Source organism: Prosopis cineraria, unplaced genomic scaffold (assembly GCF_029017545.1).
Source record: "Prosopis cineraria cultivar Desert tree isolate PC_DT_omini unplaced genomic scaffold, ASM2901754v1 PC2, whole genome shotgun sequence".
Lineage (NCBI taxonomy): Eukaryota > Viridiplantae > Streptophyta > Magnoliopsida > Fabales > Fabaceae > Prosopis > Prosopis cineraria.
The window spans coordinates 8,876,385-8,892,088 of NW_026555333.1; the positions used below are offsets into that span (position 1 = coordinate 8,876,385).

At 32.4% G+C, this 15,704-nt stretch overlaps 1 protein-coding gene across 1 annotated transcript; it reads right to left on the reverse strand.

Annotated features, from left to right (window-relative positions):
- Positions 1-396: 396 nt before the first annotated feature.
- LOC129303200 (protein ALP1-like) lies at positions 397-2,351 on the reverse strand. Its single transcript, XM_054942336.1, has one exon. It carries the CDS (start codon positions 2,189-2,191, stop codon positions 632-634), a length of 1,560 nt encoding a protein of 519 aa, XP_054798311.1. The 5' UTR covers positions 2,192-2,351; the 3' UTR covers positions 397-631.
- Positions 2,352-15,704: the final 13,353 nt, after the last annotated feature.

The following is a 15,704-nucleotide window of genomic DNA, read 5'->3' on the forward strand; positions in this document are numbered from 1 at the left end:
AAGCCAAGATCCTTAACAAAGATTGGCCACAATTGGCTCTGATCATATTCAAAGATCTTCAAGGTCATCAAGTAAAGCTGGTTCTAGAAAGGTTACTGATTTAAAGGTCAATCATTCATTTTCCTGACATTTGACTGGTACAATCTACTCTCAAGAATACGTCATTATAAGGCGGGCTTTTGCTCATTATCTGTATTATTCTTCTGTCAATCCATGAATGACTTGCTCGAAATCAACACAGACGAGGAGTTTCTAAACACATGAAGCATACTAGAACAGTTGTTGGCATGCAAGAATTAAGTTCACAGGAACAGAAAAAAGTATCATTGCCCATGCTCATAAACTATTTTGACATCAAGAGAACTGATGAGAAGAAAAGGGATGCTGCAACAGATATTGTGATTTCACTCACTAATATCTTATTTTGGGGGTTAAAGTATGGAACTAAGTTACAATTCTGTGAATCTTATAACTTGAACTTATGAAGAGTACGATCATATATTTGTTGAAGGGGCCAATATATCTTTTACAGAGTCCCTTCAGCAAATAAGATGAACGGCTTCAATATAGTCTATGGGAACAAGCAAAAGAATTATAGTCGAGTATCACATAGTCAAATACAATCTTTCAGCTAAACAAAAGAAGTGCCTGCGAGACCATGGTGCAAGAGATTATGAGCAATTGCATCCCTAGCTTTCATGGAGCTTGGTGATCTTAAGGCAGCCTCTGGCACCATTTCATCATCTACAAGTTCAAACTTCAGTTCGGGATCCATTTCTTCATTCCTCAATTCACATATATTGTGCAGCACACAGCATGCCCCAAGAACAACAGGCAAATCTTGCAGTTTTACCTCAGTCCTCTTCTGCAAGCAACACCACCTTCCTTTCAATCTCGCAAATGCATCTTTTGCAACCTTCTGAACCTCTCCAATCTTCTCGTTGAATGCATGCTGTGTCCAAGTAAGATGCTGCTGAGTATAAGGCACTAAAACCCAATCCATTAAAGGGTATCCTGAACTGCCAACGATCCACACGCCTTTTAGAAGCCCCTTCTCGGCCCTTTTATAAAGTGCAGACTTCTCTAACACCTGATCATCAGGCATCGAACCAGGCCAACCAATGCACACATCTGTAAACACCCCTCTTGGGTCAACCACACCTTGAACTGTAATTGAATACGAAGTCTTCTGATTCCTTTCTGTATGCCTTTTATTGAAATAAGCAGCCACACTAATCTTGGGAGCTATAATGGGGATATGTGAGGTGTACATAGACCCCACCACATTGGGTATCCCAGAAATCGATTCAAATTCACTTTTGATATTCCTCAATGTCGCCTCATCGGGCCACTGTAAATACTTAGGCATCATCACGGACTTTATGGCTGTGCATACCTCAAGAACCAGCTTATGGCAAGTTGATATGCCCAATCCGAACCTTTTGGACACAAGACGAAGAGGGTCACCGGTGGCTAGCCTCCATAAACAAACAGCTACTCTTTGCCTCACAGGGATAGCGTTTCTCAACGTCGTATCTTCTTTCGCGATAATCGAATTAAGCTCCTCACAAATCATATCAAAGGTAGCCCTCCCCATTCTAAACGCTTTCCTGAACTCGTCTTCCGGAAAATCCGGCCTGTTACATTCGTCCCACCATGCTCCGGAACGGTCCTTCACCCACAGGCGCCGCTGGTGGCTCTGGGATCCACCACCTGCTCCAGCTTTCAGTACGTTATCCGTATGAATCTGTTCTAACCCATCGGATACCGCAGCGACGGCCGCCGCACCGGTCATGGCCCGCGATTTGTTTCTCTTAATTCGCTCCGATTCTTCGACATCGTCGTAATAACCCTGAAGATTGGTGTAGTATTCCAGCATGACCTTGGTCTTCTTCTTGTGGTTGGCCTCTAAGGACAGCTTCTCCTCCTCGGAGACTCTGTCAAGCTCTTCCTGGTCACGCTTCTGTTGTTCTTCCAGCAATAGCAGCGAAGTAAGAATACCTGTTAATTCTTTCTTCTTAGTCCCTTGGTTCTGGATTGAACCATCATCGCCACCTCCAGGTTTGTCATTTTTTCTGCGTCGTTTTCTGGTGGCGCTGCTGTTGGTCTCATTCATTTGATCAAAGGAGCTCTGGAGCAAGCTGAAAATGTGGGAGAGGGAGTCTGGGTCTGCGAAAGTTGGGAGTTTCATACAGATAAAAATGGAAGCCGATACGCAGAGACGAACGAGAGGGGCGCAGAGAACTCGGAAAGCAGAAGGTCGTCTTCCTGGCTGAGTTTGGATTCGGAGCTTATGATTTTTTATTTTGGGAAACAGTAGTGTGAATGGAGATATTGAAAATTGAGAAATCCCGGATGCTAGGGCTTTTTACTCTACTTTTATACTGGCCTGGGAAATTCATTTAATAATTTAATATTTGGCCGTGAATGGTTTACTTGCAAAAGACCAAGACTATTAAATTAAGTTTTTGGAATACAGAGTACTTAATTAATAATTAATTGTCAACAAGGCTTGTGAATTAATACCAGGGAGAAAGAAATAAGAGGATGTACCCTAAAAAAAAAAAAAAACGGGGCACTCTACTATTAATTATTTAATTTATTGCTTGGTTTGAGTTTGCGTGTGAATCTGTTCCGCCTCCACTGGATATTACTTTTTTCAAGCGAGAAAATTAACACAAGAAATAAGTCGACAAATTAACTAATTAAAAAATTGATATTTAATATTTAAAAAATAACTTTAAATTTTACAACTTTTTTTAAAAGGTAGATATTAACATTTTAATAATTAAAATTATAAAAATTAAATTACTTCAAGTTAAAATTCAAATAATAAGTTTAATCGAGTCGAGATTATAGGAATTGAAATGCAATGAGTCATAGATCAAAAACTTTTTTTTTGGTAAAGTGTGAGTCAATAACCTAGTTCACATATACTTATTTTTAATCAAGTTAAAATTATAAAAATAATAAAAAATCAATTATTTGATTCACATATTTTAATTTAATTATAACTCAATTTTTGAATTTAAATTTGGTGCAAACATGATCTTTAAAATGTTGACTTGAATTCCTAATTAGTTCATTGTAATTTAGTTTCTCCATGGTTTTAATAATTTAAAACATTAGTCTCAAAGTTTTAGGGAATAATTTTAGTCCTTATTATTTTATTTTTCAAAAGGATAAAGGGAAAAAATACTTACAAAGTGATCAATTAAGGATATCTAGTAGTTTAAAACAAGAAAAAAGATAAAAATACCTATAATATTATCAGAGTTGGTATAAAAATGACCAAACTATTAACTTTATTTTGACACCATTAATTTTTACCGTTAAATACTTACTGTGCTTACCACATGTCAATTGTTGCCAACGTAGACTGAAAAAAGGATAAAAACAGCCATGATATTATTAAAATTGGTGCTAAAATGATCAATCCATCAAATTTCTTAAAATATTCGATCGTTTAGTTGATATTTAAGCAAGAATTGACCACTTCTCTCTAACGTGGACCAAAAAATTTTCAAGTGAAATTCTATAGAGATTGATTGGTTATCATATGAATATTATATAAAAAAATTATTAATCAAACATCAAATTAAATCGCTCGCTTTTTTACAGTAATGACAATAAATAGAGAGGTACATGCTTAGTCTATGGGGACATTAAGTTAAATGTGTTTAGTCTTTGCAGTAGTGACAAAAATCATTTAAGAATTGTGAACTTATCATGAATGAAGTAGTTTAAGGTTGTGACGGTGTTCTTAAGGTAAGTGGCGTAAGAAATGTACTTAGCTTTAATTTTTGATTGTGTCCAGCCTATCGCACTATACTAAGTTTCAAGTTTTGTAAAGGGATGGAGGAAGTTTAGGATGGTCAAAATTTTAGAGATAAGAATCAAACCAATTAACAGGTTACAATAGGGCGACACTGTAGTTAAATAAAAAAATGTTTGAGCAAAATTGTGTCAAAAAATACTTTTTAGGATATGGGATGCGTTTGGTTCAAAACTTCGAGAATAGATTTATATTTTAACCCTTACTAAATCACTCTATCAAATGTTTTGTACAAATATTTTTTAAAAAAATATTAAGCTTTGTAAGATATTTAAGAAGTTTAGCTTATTTCAACATAATCTTCCATATTTCTATTATAAAATATTTCCAACAATCTTATTAAAATCAAGAAGAGACAGTTAAGTTATTAACTTTATTTAAAAATATAACAAACTTTTAACAATATCTTTATTCAAATAAATTTTTTTTAAATTATATTACATTATCTCTCATAGTTAATAGGTTTAAATATGAATAATATCAAAAAAGCATAATTAATAATTTTTAATGATTTTTTATATTAAAGACTGAGGAATACTTTAAAAAAAATGCTTATGATAAAAGAGGGAAGGAGTATTTAATTTCTTGGTCTTCAAGTTTCACTTATTCGTCAGTTGTTAAAAAACGGAGGGAATATGATACAAAGGATGCAAATTGTGAAGGTATGGCATGAAGAGGGAGAGGCCGACAAAAGTCAAAATGTGATTTGGAAAAGAGATCGCAAGTTTCAAGTGTGAACGCAGTTTTAGATATTTATATACCCTTTCTTGTCTTCCAAATGCGTTTTGCCCGTCGTGGCCGTGTTAGGTAATGGACGGTGACGCTTTCTTTCCTTCTGCGCTCTCTCTCCCCCCCCCCCCTCTCTCTCTGTTTTTACTTTTTACTTTTTACATTTTTTTTATTTTCCCTCTCCTTTTATCTTCTGTAAAACGAGATTTCTAAGTTCTAACCACCGTCAACAGATTCGCCTCACAGTCAAAGGCCAAAGTTCATACCTCAGCCGAACAAAAATTGATTTTTTTTTTTAAAGTCTCGTCTCTTCGGTAATTAGGTTCCATTTCCATCGCCATTGGATTTGACGTTTAAGATTCTTTAACAAAGAATTTTATCGAGGTGAGGAACCGCTGGCGAGATTCACAAGGGCGGGGGTTCTGATTTAGCTGATTAAACTTTCACTCTTATAGGATCATTTTCATCAATTTTATCATGTTACTGTTTTTCCGCTCTGTTCCCCCCCCCCCGGCCCTCTTTGCTTTTTTTCATACGGGGACTGATAATCTCTCTTGGGCCCACATAAATGGCGTGGACAACTTGCATCGCATACATCACGAGACACCCCCTACCATGATGATCAGGAGTGAAAATATATTAAATCAAGTTAAACTTTAATTAAATAAGCCTGTGGATGTGAGATAAGTTAAAAATTTGAAACTAATCTAAAATTTATATAAAATTTTTTTCACAATTCAAGCTTGAAATTACTTAAAATTTAATTTACCTCAAAAATTTATTTAAAAATTTATTTAAAAATAAATTTTTTAAATAAACTCATATTTTAATTTTAAACGTCTGAAATATACTTTAAAACTATTAATATAAATATATAAAATAATTTATCAATTATAATATATAATAATTAAAATGACTTATTAACTACAATATAATAATAAAGTAATAATATTAAAATTAATATATAAGTCTAATTTAACTAAAAATATAAACTAAAATGAAAAAAATAGATTGATTAAAAATTAAATTATGAAACTAATGAGTATAATATATTATATAATATGTGTGTGTAAATAAGCTGGTATGTTGGGTTCGTAAGTTTAATTTTAAACGTTTGAAATATACTTTAAAACTATTAATATAAATATATAACATGATTTATCAATTATAACATATAATAATTAAAATGACTTATTAACTATAATATAATAATAAAGTAAAAATATTAAAATCAATATATAAGTCTAATTTAATTAAAAATATAACTAAAAATGAAAAAATAAATTGATTAAAAATTAAATTATGAAACTATTGAGTATAATATATTATATAATATGTGTATATAAATAAGCTGGTATGTTGAGCTCGTAAGTTTGACCTGATCTATTTAACTAGATAAATTTAATTAAAAATTTAAATTTAATTTAAATTTATTTAATAAATAAGTCAGGATTATAAGTAAATAAGCTAGGGAGAAGGCCCTACTCCCTTCTCACCCCTAATGATGAGGACAACCACTTGCGTTTTCTTTCAAGTCAGTTGAACACACGAGATAAAACGTCACTATTTGCAAATCCGTTTTTATCATAAAAAAGTATTGTTTGGAGACTCATTACCAATGCCAAATTTATTTCATTTTATCAATTTATTTGAATCCCATAAAAATTAGAATAAGTGACATGAATATGGAGTGCATGTAAATAGTAGGCCGTTGACCCGTTTGGATTGGATGCAAACGTAAAAATATTTTCTCAACATAGGAGACTCAGAGTGAGATCAAAAAACACACAACTGGCGCCTTCGTCATCCTTGTGAAACGCTTGCGCACAGAATTGTAATTATAACGAAGGCTTAGAATTTCTGTTTTTTGGGACAAAGAAGGATTAGATTAATGATGTGGCTTTAATTTGTGATGTTGACCGGGCGGTGGGCTATCTTTCTTGTTGTATTAGGCGCTTGCTTTTTGGAGGATGGGAGAGTTTTGTGCTAGGTGGGCCCCACGATTATCCACCAAATTCAACAATATACACCAAAAACGCTCCTTTTGACTATTTGTCTGTCTCCGCCCATTTATCAGTCTTGTCCCTCAGGTTTCAATTCCAAGCCAATGCCTCCCTTCCCCTTCCAAAGTCCAAACAACCAAATTCGAATGAGACCGCTTTCTTTTTTCTTTTTTTTGGTCATATGAAAAGAAAAAGAGACACGGCGAGAGGATTGCCACCCCCCATGAATGAATCTGCCAATGAACTATGACTGATAATTCTAATAACCGGGTGAGCGGGGAGCGGCTTGTGTTCCTGTCTAAACGCTTGATGAATTTTGAAACGTCGATTAATTGAGAGGCGTGGACACGAATGACGTCTTTAACATCAGATACGTATCCAAGTTTTCATATTTATAATGATCAAACTTGAGTATAAAATTTGAAAAAACAAAACAAAACAAAACATGCTAAATAAGAATCTCCCACATCAGCTGCTGTGGAAATATATTTGGAATTGGAATTCCATGATGATGGTGCGGTTCCAGTTCCATTATGACTCGTCGCCGGCAGTAAAGAAAATTTCCAAGAAGCTGCAAAGACGCGGATAACACGTTTTAGACACTACGATCGCTGTAGTTTTGGGGGCTTAAATCCATTGACCCCGCACACGCACAGAGAGATCGTGCAAATTATGACAGCCAAGGTTAATTACCAGCAGGGACAATGACTTGAGGAGTATTTACAGAACGGAAAGGCCTCTCCACGAGATTCTTGATCTTGATGCTTGGTGTGAAATGGGTTGGATGGTATCTTTGATTGTACTCGCCTTAGTGTCCTCCCACTCCTCTCCCTTGTCCCCTCAACACGTCTCTTTGGTATTTGGGTCAAGACCAGTAAGAGTTAACCTGAACCGCTTAAAAAATTTAAAACTAAATTTTAATAATAATAATTTTTTAATATTCGAGCTTCTTCGGACCGTTTAAATAAGGAAAAAAAAATTCAGGCCAAATCAATCAAAATATCTAAATAAATTTTTTTAAAAAAATATAATAAGTATTAATTAATTTTTTAAATTTTATGTCATTTTATATTAAAATACCATATATTTAAGTACATTATTATAGTTATTTTTAAAAAATTAAAAATTTTATATTTTTATATTCTTATTATTTTTAATAAATAAATTATCTGAAAATACATTTTAATATTGATTTTTATATTTTAAGACCCAATTTTTTTAAAATTTTTTTAGTCCTATAAATCATTTGTGTATTCAAAAAAATATATTTTATATCTTTTATAAATAAAATAATTAATTTTAAAGTAAAAATAAAATTTAGGAATGTATGAATTTCTGCCTCTACTACTAGATAAATATAATAAATATAATAATATTTTTGAATAATTATTTAGTTATCGTCCACACCAAACTTAGTTAAAAATTAAGAATAAACTAAAGTAAATATCCTTTATATGTAGGGGTTAAATAATATAAAAAATTAAAAAAAAATAATTTCAAAAATTAATATTTTACTCATAATTAAATATTTTTTTATATAATATAAGGATGACTATTTTTTTTATATTTTTAAAAATGACAAGTATAGTTTATTTAAAAGTCATTAAAAATTTTGAACTAGTAGAGCAATAATTTTAAGTTAGTAGTTTAACCGTAAATTGAGATCAACTTGATCATGATTAATAATATAATTTAATTAAAATATATAAAATATTTATATATGATCATGATAAGAGAAATATTTAAACAACTAAAACATTAATTTATAAGCAAAGGAAACATTTATGAAAAAATTACACATAATATAATAAAATAATAACATAGCTACTTAAGTACAAAGTTAACAAGTTATTATTTTTTATTTTATTATTTTAAAGTTAAAATAATATTTTATGTTTAACAGAATTATTTAAAAATTAAAATTTATTTAAAAAATAAAAAAATATTTTTAAAAAGTTTTGGGCATTTGGACTGATCCGAATAAGCCCGAAAATACTAAGGTCGAGTTTGGTTATATAACATTTTAAAAAGAGTAAAACTTTTTAAGTTTAATTTAAATAAATTCGACTTGAATTGAATTCAATCTGTTTAAATTATCAATTCTACTTCTTAGAGACAAATTTTTTAATTTTTTCTATTGACAAAATATATTACTTATTTATAGGACACAAATTGTCTTTAATACGGAAATTAAGCCCCACCTTAGCCACTGGCCCCTCGCCAAGGCTTCCACAATGGTTTGATCTCGAAAATTGTCAACATATGTATAGTCTATTAGTCTTTTCCTTCTTTTGTAGTGACATTAAAAAAACAAAAAAACACCTTGAGCGGTGGATAAGCTGGCATGCGGAGGATCTAAGGACGCAGGAGCCTTCAATTTGTTTGAAACACATGATGCCTGGCACACGCCGTATCACCAAAGGGATTTAATAGGCCACGCGTCCTCGTCTCTCAGCATGCAACAGCATGGGTCTCAAGCCTCAACCTTTTATTGGTTCTTCCCCGGAAGAGGTCTGATCTAGCTCCATATGGACAACATACTCATTTGAAGCATCATTGCAACTTGCAATGCTTGTTGGCTACCTCGGCACACAGTGGTCAGGGAGGAACAAGATCAAATCGAAGGTAAAAATCAAATTGAATTGAATTAAATTTTTATTATTTAATTCAATTATTTAATTTTTCAGTTCGATTCATCTTTCTTTTTTAAATGTTTTAGTTGATTAGTTTGATTTGGTTAATAAGATTTAAAATCAAACAAATCGAACCAACTAAATTATCACACACAAACACATGCATATACAATTTATTAATTTATAAATTATATTTAATTTATTAATTACTTTATTTTATTTTTTAATTTTATACTTAAATAAAAGTAAAAATATAATTTGATAAGTTAAAATCCTAACCCATCATTAAGATGGGTTACTATGGCATTACAAGCCCAATTTTATATATAGGCCTTATTTGTTTTAGTAAAAAAAAAAAAATTAGCTCAAGTCCAAACAGTTCAACATGAATCTCAAAACCAAATTAACCAACCAAACTAAATTGTCAAGTTTCAGTTTGTTCCTTGTTCGGTTTGATTACTTTATTTGGTTTGATTTGGTTCATATTTTTAGTGTTGTTTGGTCGATCGGTTTCACACATTTTGGCATTGAACTGATCAATGCTCACCCCTAACAATGACTACCTAAATTTGAGGCAACCATACAAAGCTTCTACCATGTTTTTCCCCATTTATATTGAACACCTAGTATTCTTGACTTACCCCACATTCAGTTGATGTTATTTAATGGATCCTAACTAATTTGAATCCTTGTTCGAGAGTCATTTGAATGAAAATTTTACTATCAATATTATCACATTTTTAGAACATGAACCCAAACTTCTTATTAAATTGGCACACTTTTCTTGCCATTTTGAATCAAGCTCTAGTCATTTGTAACTAGGCTTATTTTTATACAAGAAAACACTACTTAAAGTTTGTGCTGTTTTATCATTAATAGTGACTCAAAAGACAAAGTTGGGTGTGTTTATGACTAGATAGGTGCCCATATTGGATTCTTATTCAGGTTTTAATCATCCCTATTTCACTAATGAAATAGTAATAGTAAACTTTCATTTTCAACTAACATTGCCTTTTTCTGTTCAAGGATGGTGTTTCCATATCTTATGTTATAGTTGTGGATCAGCAAAGAATGGATCATAATTTCATAACTTAACAATTTTCTCAAGTTTTCATTGACAAGAAGATTAACATGACCTTCTCGTGGCCTTAAAAAGGAACTCACAAAACATGGTATATGAGATTCTTCTTCCTTAAGCTTAAATTAGTCAACTCCAATTTTGCTCACCTCTCAAGTAGAACTTATTTCCCTTAGGGTAGGTTTGTTTTATTTCACTCCCTAGCCTTGCCTCCAACTTATGATAAAATCAAGAAAGCTCTCTTTTCCAAGAGTCCTTACAAAGCACTAGGACATAATGGGTTTTCTTTTAGTCTAGCTTGGAGGTGGTGGGACCACCAATTTTTCCCTTTTTGTATAAGATGTTTTTATGGTAAAATCTCATTAGTCAAGGCCAAAAAAACTTTGATCTCTTTCATTCCTTAAAGGGATAATTCTGCTCTTATGAGTCGCTTTAGATCGATCTCATTATGTATTATGCACTATAAATGCATCACAAAGATTCTAAATTAACATCTAAAAAGGATGATAAATGGTTTGATATCCCTTTTTCAATCTAACTTTATCCCAGGGAGAGACATCCAGGATAATATCATCATTAGTCAAGAAATCTTGAATGTAATGAATAAGGCTAGAGACAAGAGAGGTTTCTTTTCCATGAAAGTAGACCTAGAGAAAGCATTTGATCATATTTATTAAGACTTTCTCAAGAAAACTCTCCATTGTGTTAGAATAGACTGTAGGTTTGTACAATTAATTCTTTAGTGCATTCCTACTATCTTATGTAATGCACTCTAGAATGGTTTACTTTTTGATTTCCCCCCTGAATATGGTTTCCACCAAAGGAATTCCATTTCACCTTATCTTTGTTATCTTATGTATAGTTAGGTTGTCTCACTTGACTAGGATGCAATATGGGATGGTAGTTGGAAGCCTATAAATGTCACGTCTATTAGTCCAGCTATGTCCCATCTTATGTCTGTAGATGACATTCTTTTCTTTGGGGAAGCTTCAAAAGAGTATGCCTTCATCATGATTAATTGCTTGCATTCAAAAAATGTTCTTGCTGCATTGAAAGGAATGACTAAATTTGTTACTAGTAGCATATCTTTAGTGACATATGCCACTATCTTGGCTTCCCTGTAGCCTCTCATCCAAATTCTACTGAGCTCTTCCATTATATTGTTGAGAGAGTTAAAAACAAACTTGCCACTTAGAAAGCAAATTGTCTCTTTGCAATATCTCACTCCACTAAACACAAATAACTAAAATAACTCATGATAATCAAAGGATTAACTCAAAGAGTGATTACAAAAGTCTAGTTCAAAAGTAAGGGATCTCAAGTTTTTCATAATCACAAAGAGTTTAAAACAATCAAGATATCTTGTATCAGAGTAAAAATAAGTTATAGAAGCATGGAATACCTCAAGGGAGTAAAAGAAATCGAAAACAAGTGAAAAAAAGACAAATCTTTTAATGTGTGACAGAGTAGTGCACTGCAGCTTGTGCACATTGCGTGCGGCGTGTTGCTCTCTGTGCCATTCACCGTGGCTTGGGCGCTATGCATCGTGGTGTGTTGCATGAAAATTTAGTTGATTCTGCTGTCATTTGACAGCAGAATCAGGGAACTTCTGACTTGCCTTAATTCTCTGTCCGACGTTTGAATGATGTAATCTAGGTGTCTATGAAAAGTTCTTAATATGAACTAGCTAGTGGCATGGGTTTCACTTTCAAAACAAATCACATTAAAAAGTTGGACATCTAAATATATTTTAATCACTTTTCATAACTTTCATATAATAAGGGTGTCCAAAACCCTCAATAAGTGCCAAAAGCCTTTCGTAATACCTAGACCATGTCCATTGAACTTAGGACTACCAGTATAACATGTCACACACACTTAAACCATAATATGATCAAAATTCACTCCTTAACCCCTTTTTACCAAAACGAAAGGGGAAGTAATTTGTCATTGCATTATATCTAAATCAATAAAAATATATTCAAATCATTATTTTTACACTTGTACTAGTATTTTAGCTCTAAAAAATATATATATATATCTCAATATACACAAATACTCAGGGTCTATAATACAAATCAGACATTTGTAATAATAAAATAGTGTAGGTAAGATGACATGCAACCTAGAACTGGCACACATATACTATTATATAAATAAATCTAAATTTGAGGCATACAGTAGGAATATGCTAATTCCTAGTCTCCTGAGTCTTCTCCCTCTAAACATTAGAGCTAGAGCCTGTAAAGTGTTAAATGAAAATAGTGAATCTAACTATTTAGTAATTAAGGTAAAATCTATTTTATGTAGTTATATATCAATTATAAGCCAAATACATGCTTAAGAAATCAAGTACATAAAACATACTCACACATATCATAACTTATCATTCCTCATTTAATAATATCTTTATCTCACATATGCTAGTTGCATTGTTACCATATTTTCAGATATGTGACCATGACTCATTATTCACACAACTTATTACAACTTAATATGTGTGACATGTCATGTATTTATTTAGGTAATAATCAACTAACCTTATGTTCTCTTTATTTTTTCAGACTGAAATCATGGTCTATAACACTGAATAGGGTTTCATCCGCATGATTGGACTACCCATGCTCACTAATCGTGAGATGTGACCCGGTTAAAGATCACAGGACTCACTCTCGAACCATGGCTCTTCCCATTCTTGAATCTTTAGAGTGTCTCATACCCTAGGCTATTCTTTTCATTGAACCGATAGAGATAGCTAGATTTTAGTCTCTTGACAAATTATTAGATAGTCTCTCGATAAACTGTGGGACAAAGCTATACCCTCATGCATCGGTGGGCAGCCTAAATATCATATGAATTTTTCTCTACTCCCAATCCCTAGTCGAACTCTCGCCACTAATGATATCATAATCAATACTTACTCATTTTCACATTTTCATTTTCTTTTACTCATTATCATAATAATCGCATTGGGTTCACGACTATACACTACTCAACTATGTATTTTCATCATTTTCTCAACATTATTCTCACTTATCTCAAAATTCACTTCTCATTAACACATAATTACCTCTACATAATATCACATTCATTTTTCAAAAGCATAAGCATGTTCATAGTTCAAAAATCCTCTTGACTTCACATTGTGCATTTCAAGCCAAGAATAACATTATGCACATTCAAATTTTCATACATTCTTTGAAACTAATACATGGTTTTACATTGAAAATTAACCCCATGCATATAACATTTACAATTTACATTTAACAATTAATTAACATATAACTACCCAAAATAGAGTTCCTTTGGTTACCTTAAACTTTTGAGAGGTCAAAGGTTTGCCCCTCAATATAAGAGCTTTCAAGCTTAAATTCTCAAGCCAAAATAGGTGATCAAGAGCCAACAACTATAATCAACCAAGTTGAATTTCATCAACATTACCAACTCAAGTATTAAACTCTCAATCCTTTATTTCTAAATTGCCTAATGTTTACTCTACATGAGTTGGAGCCTATCTATTGGGTTCATTATCTATCTATAATATCATATAACTTCATTGAATAGCCACATTACCATTAATACTTCAACAACCACAATAATAACAAATTTAATGTTTATTTTTAGACATTAATAGAGCTCATCATTCAACAATCACCAAAATAATTTATACTAAGTTTAAATACTCTAAACAAATCCCATTAATTTTATTTAAGTCAATGAGTTTAGACCCATACCCCATATGGACTAAAATCATCATCCCTATTCAAACCCTAACTCAAATCCCTGAGAAAATGGAAGAGGGAAGGAGAAAAAGGGTTTAAAAATATTACCTTGGATGATTTAGAGCTTTAAACCTTCTCAAATCTTTTCTTAGATCGGGCCCTAGCAGAGCTTGGTGTGTCTCTTCCGTTTTCCTTTCCTTTCTTCTCTATTTTTCACATCAGTTTGTGTATTATTTTTGCAAAATTTGTATCATGCATTGCGTCGTATGTCCCTACACACCATGGCATGTGGTGTAGAGAAGGTGGTTCTCGGCTAATGGCCCTGTGTACTGTAGCATGTGGCACAAAGGCTGTTTAACATGTTTTTCTCCACTTTTTTGGTCCCTAAGTAATCCAATTTCACTTTAGACCTAATTTATACTTGAAATTTCAACTAAAAGCACTTATTATTCTTCTCTAACCACACACCACATCAACTTACTTAATTATCCTTATTAATCTTAGTAAATCAAGGAATTAAAAATAAGGATGTTACACTCTTTATGGTTAGTAAAATCACTCTTGCAAAGTCTATTCTTACTGTCATCCTGCTTTATCTTATGCAAGTTTCTAAAGTTCCTGTGGCTATCTATAATGAAATAGAAAAACTCTAAAGAGGCTTTCTTTAGGAAAAATCTCATAGCCACAGTTACCACCCAATTAATTGGGAAATAATCTCTTTCCCCAAGGTTTATGGCAGCGTTAGTTTTAAGTGCTTAACTTTTATCAATACAGCTTTCTGGGTTAAACTTGCATGGAATCTAATCTCAGGTACTACTGGTCTCTAAGTAGATGTTCTTAGCATAAATATATGTTTAGGAATGAAGAAGATCTTTTGCAGGCTAAATCTGGAGATTCTAAGCTATAGCCTTTCATTTGCCAACAAAGAGATTTAAATAAAGAAGGCACTAAATGGCGAATTCATAATAAATTAATTAAATGTCTCCTTCTTTGATGACTATTAGTTGATTCTTGGTAAAAAGTTGAAGGATCTCTATTTAAGGCCTTTATCTCCCACTGAAGAATAAAGCAAAGTTGTTGATTTGGTTGTAAATGGTTCATGGAATTTTATTAACTTAGCCTCTATGCTACCTAATGATGTCATTCTCAAACTCATCTCTGGGCTTCCTCCATTTCTATGAGTTAGGAATGATGTTATGACTTGAAATGCTACTCCTAACAACACCTTTACATTTAAGAGGCCTATTTTCTCATTGAGAAAAACCCTCTAAATTTATTATCTCCCACCTTTAAACTTATTTGAAAGTGGAAAGGAGTAGAATGAATCTTCCTCTTCATCTAGATGGTTTTCCAAAACAGGCTTCCTAAAAATTTATGGCTTATTTCATGGTCTCACATTTCCCCACTCTGTAATTGGTACAATTATGCATAAGAGGATGTTCTTCATATCCTCAAAGACTATCAATATACTTAGCACTTTTGGTTGCAACTCGTGGATAACAGGTACCACTATACTTTCTTCTCCTCTTCTCTCGAGGATTAGGTCAATATCGATCTGAAGAGAAATATTATATGTCTTCTTAATTCTTATTGGAGTATTTTTTGTGGTGTTTCAATATGGCACTTTTGGAAGTAGAGGAATAGTTTTAGATTTAATTCCAACTTCCTTAAATCAAACAACTCAGTGTCATACTTATTGGCCAT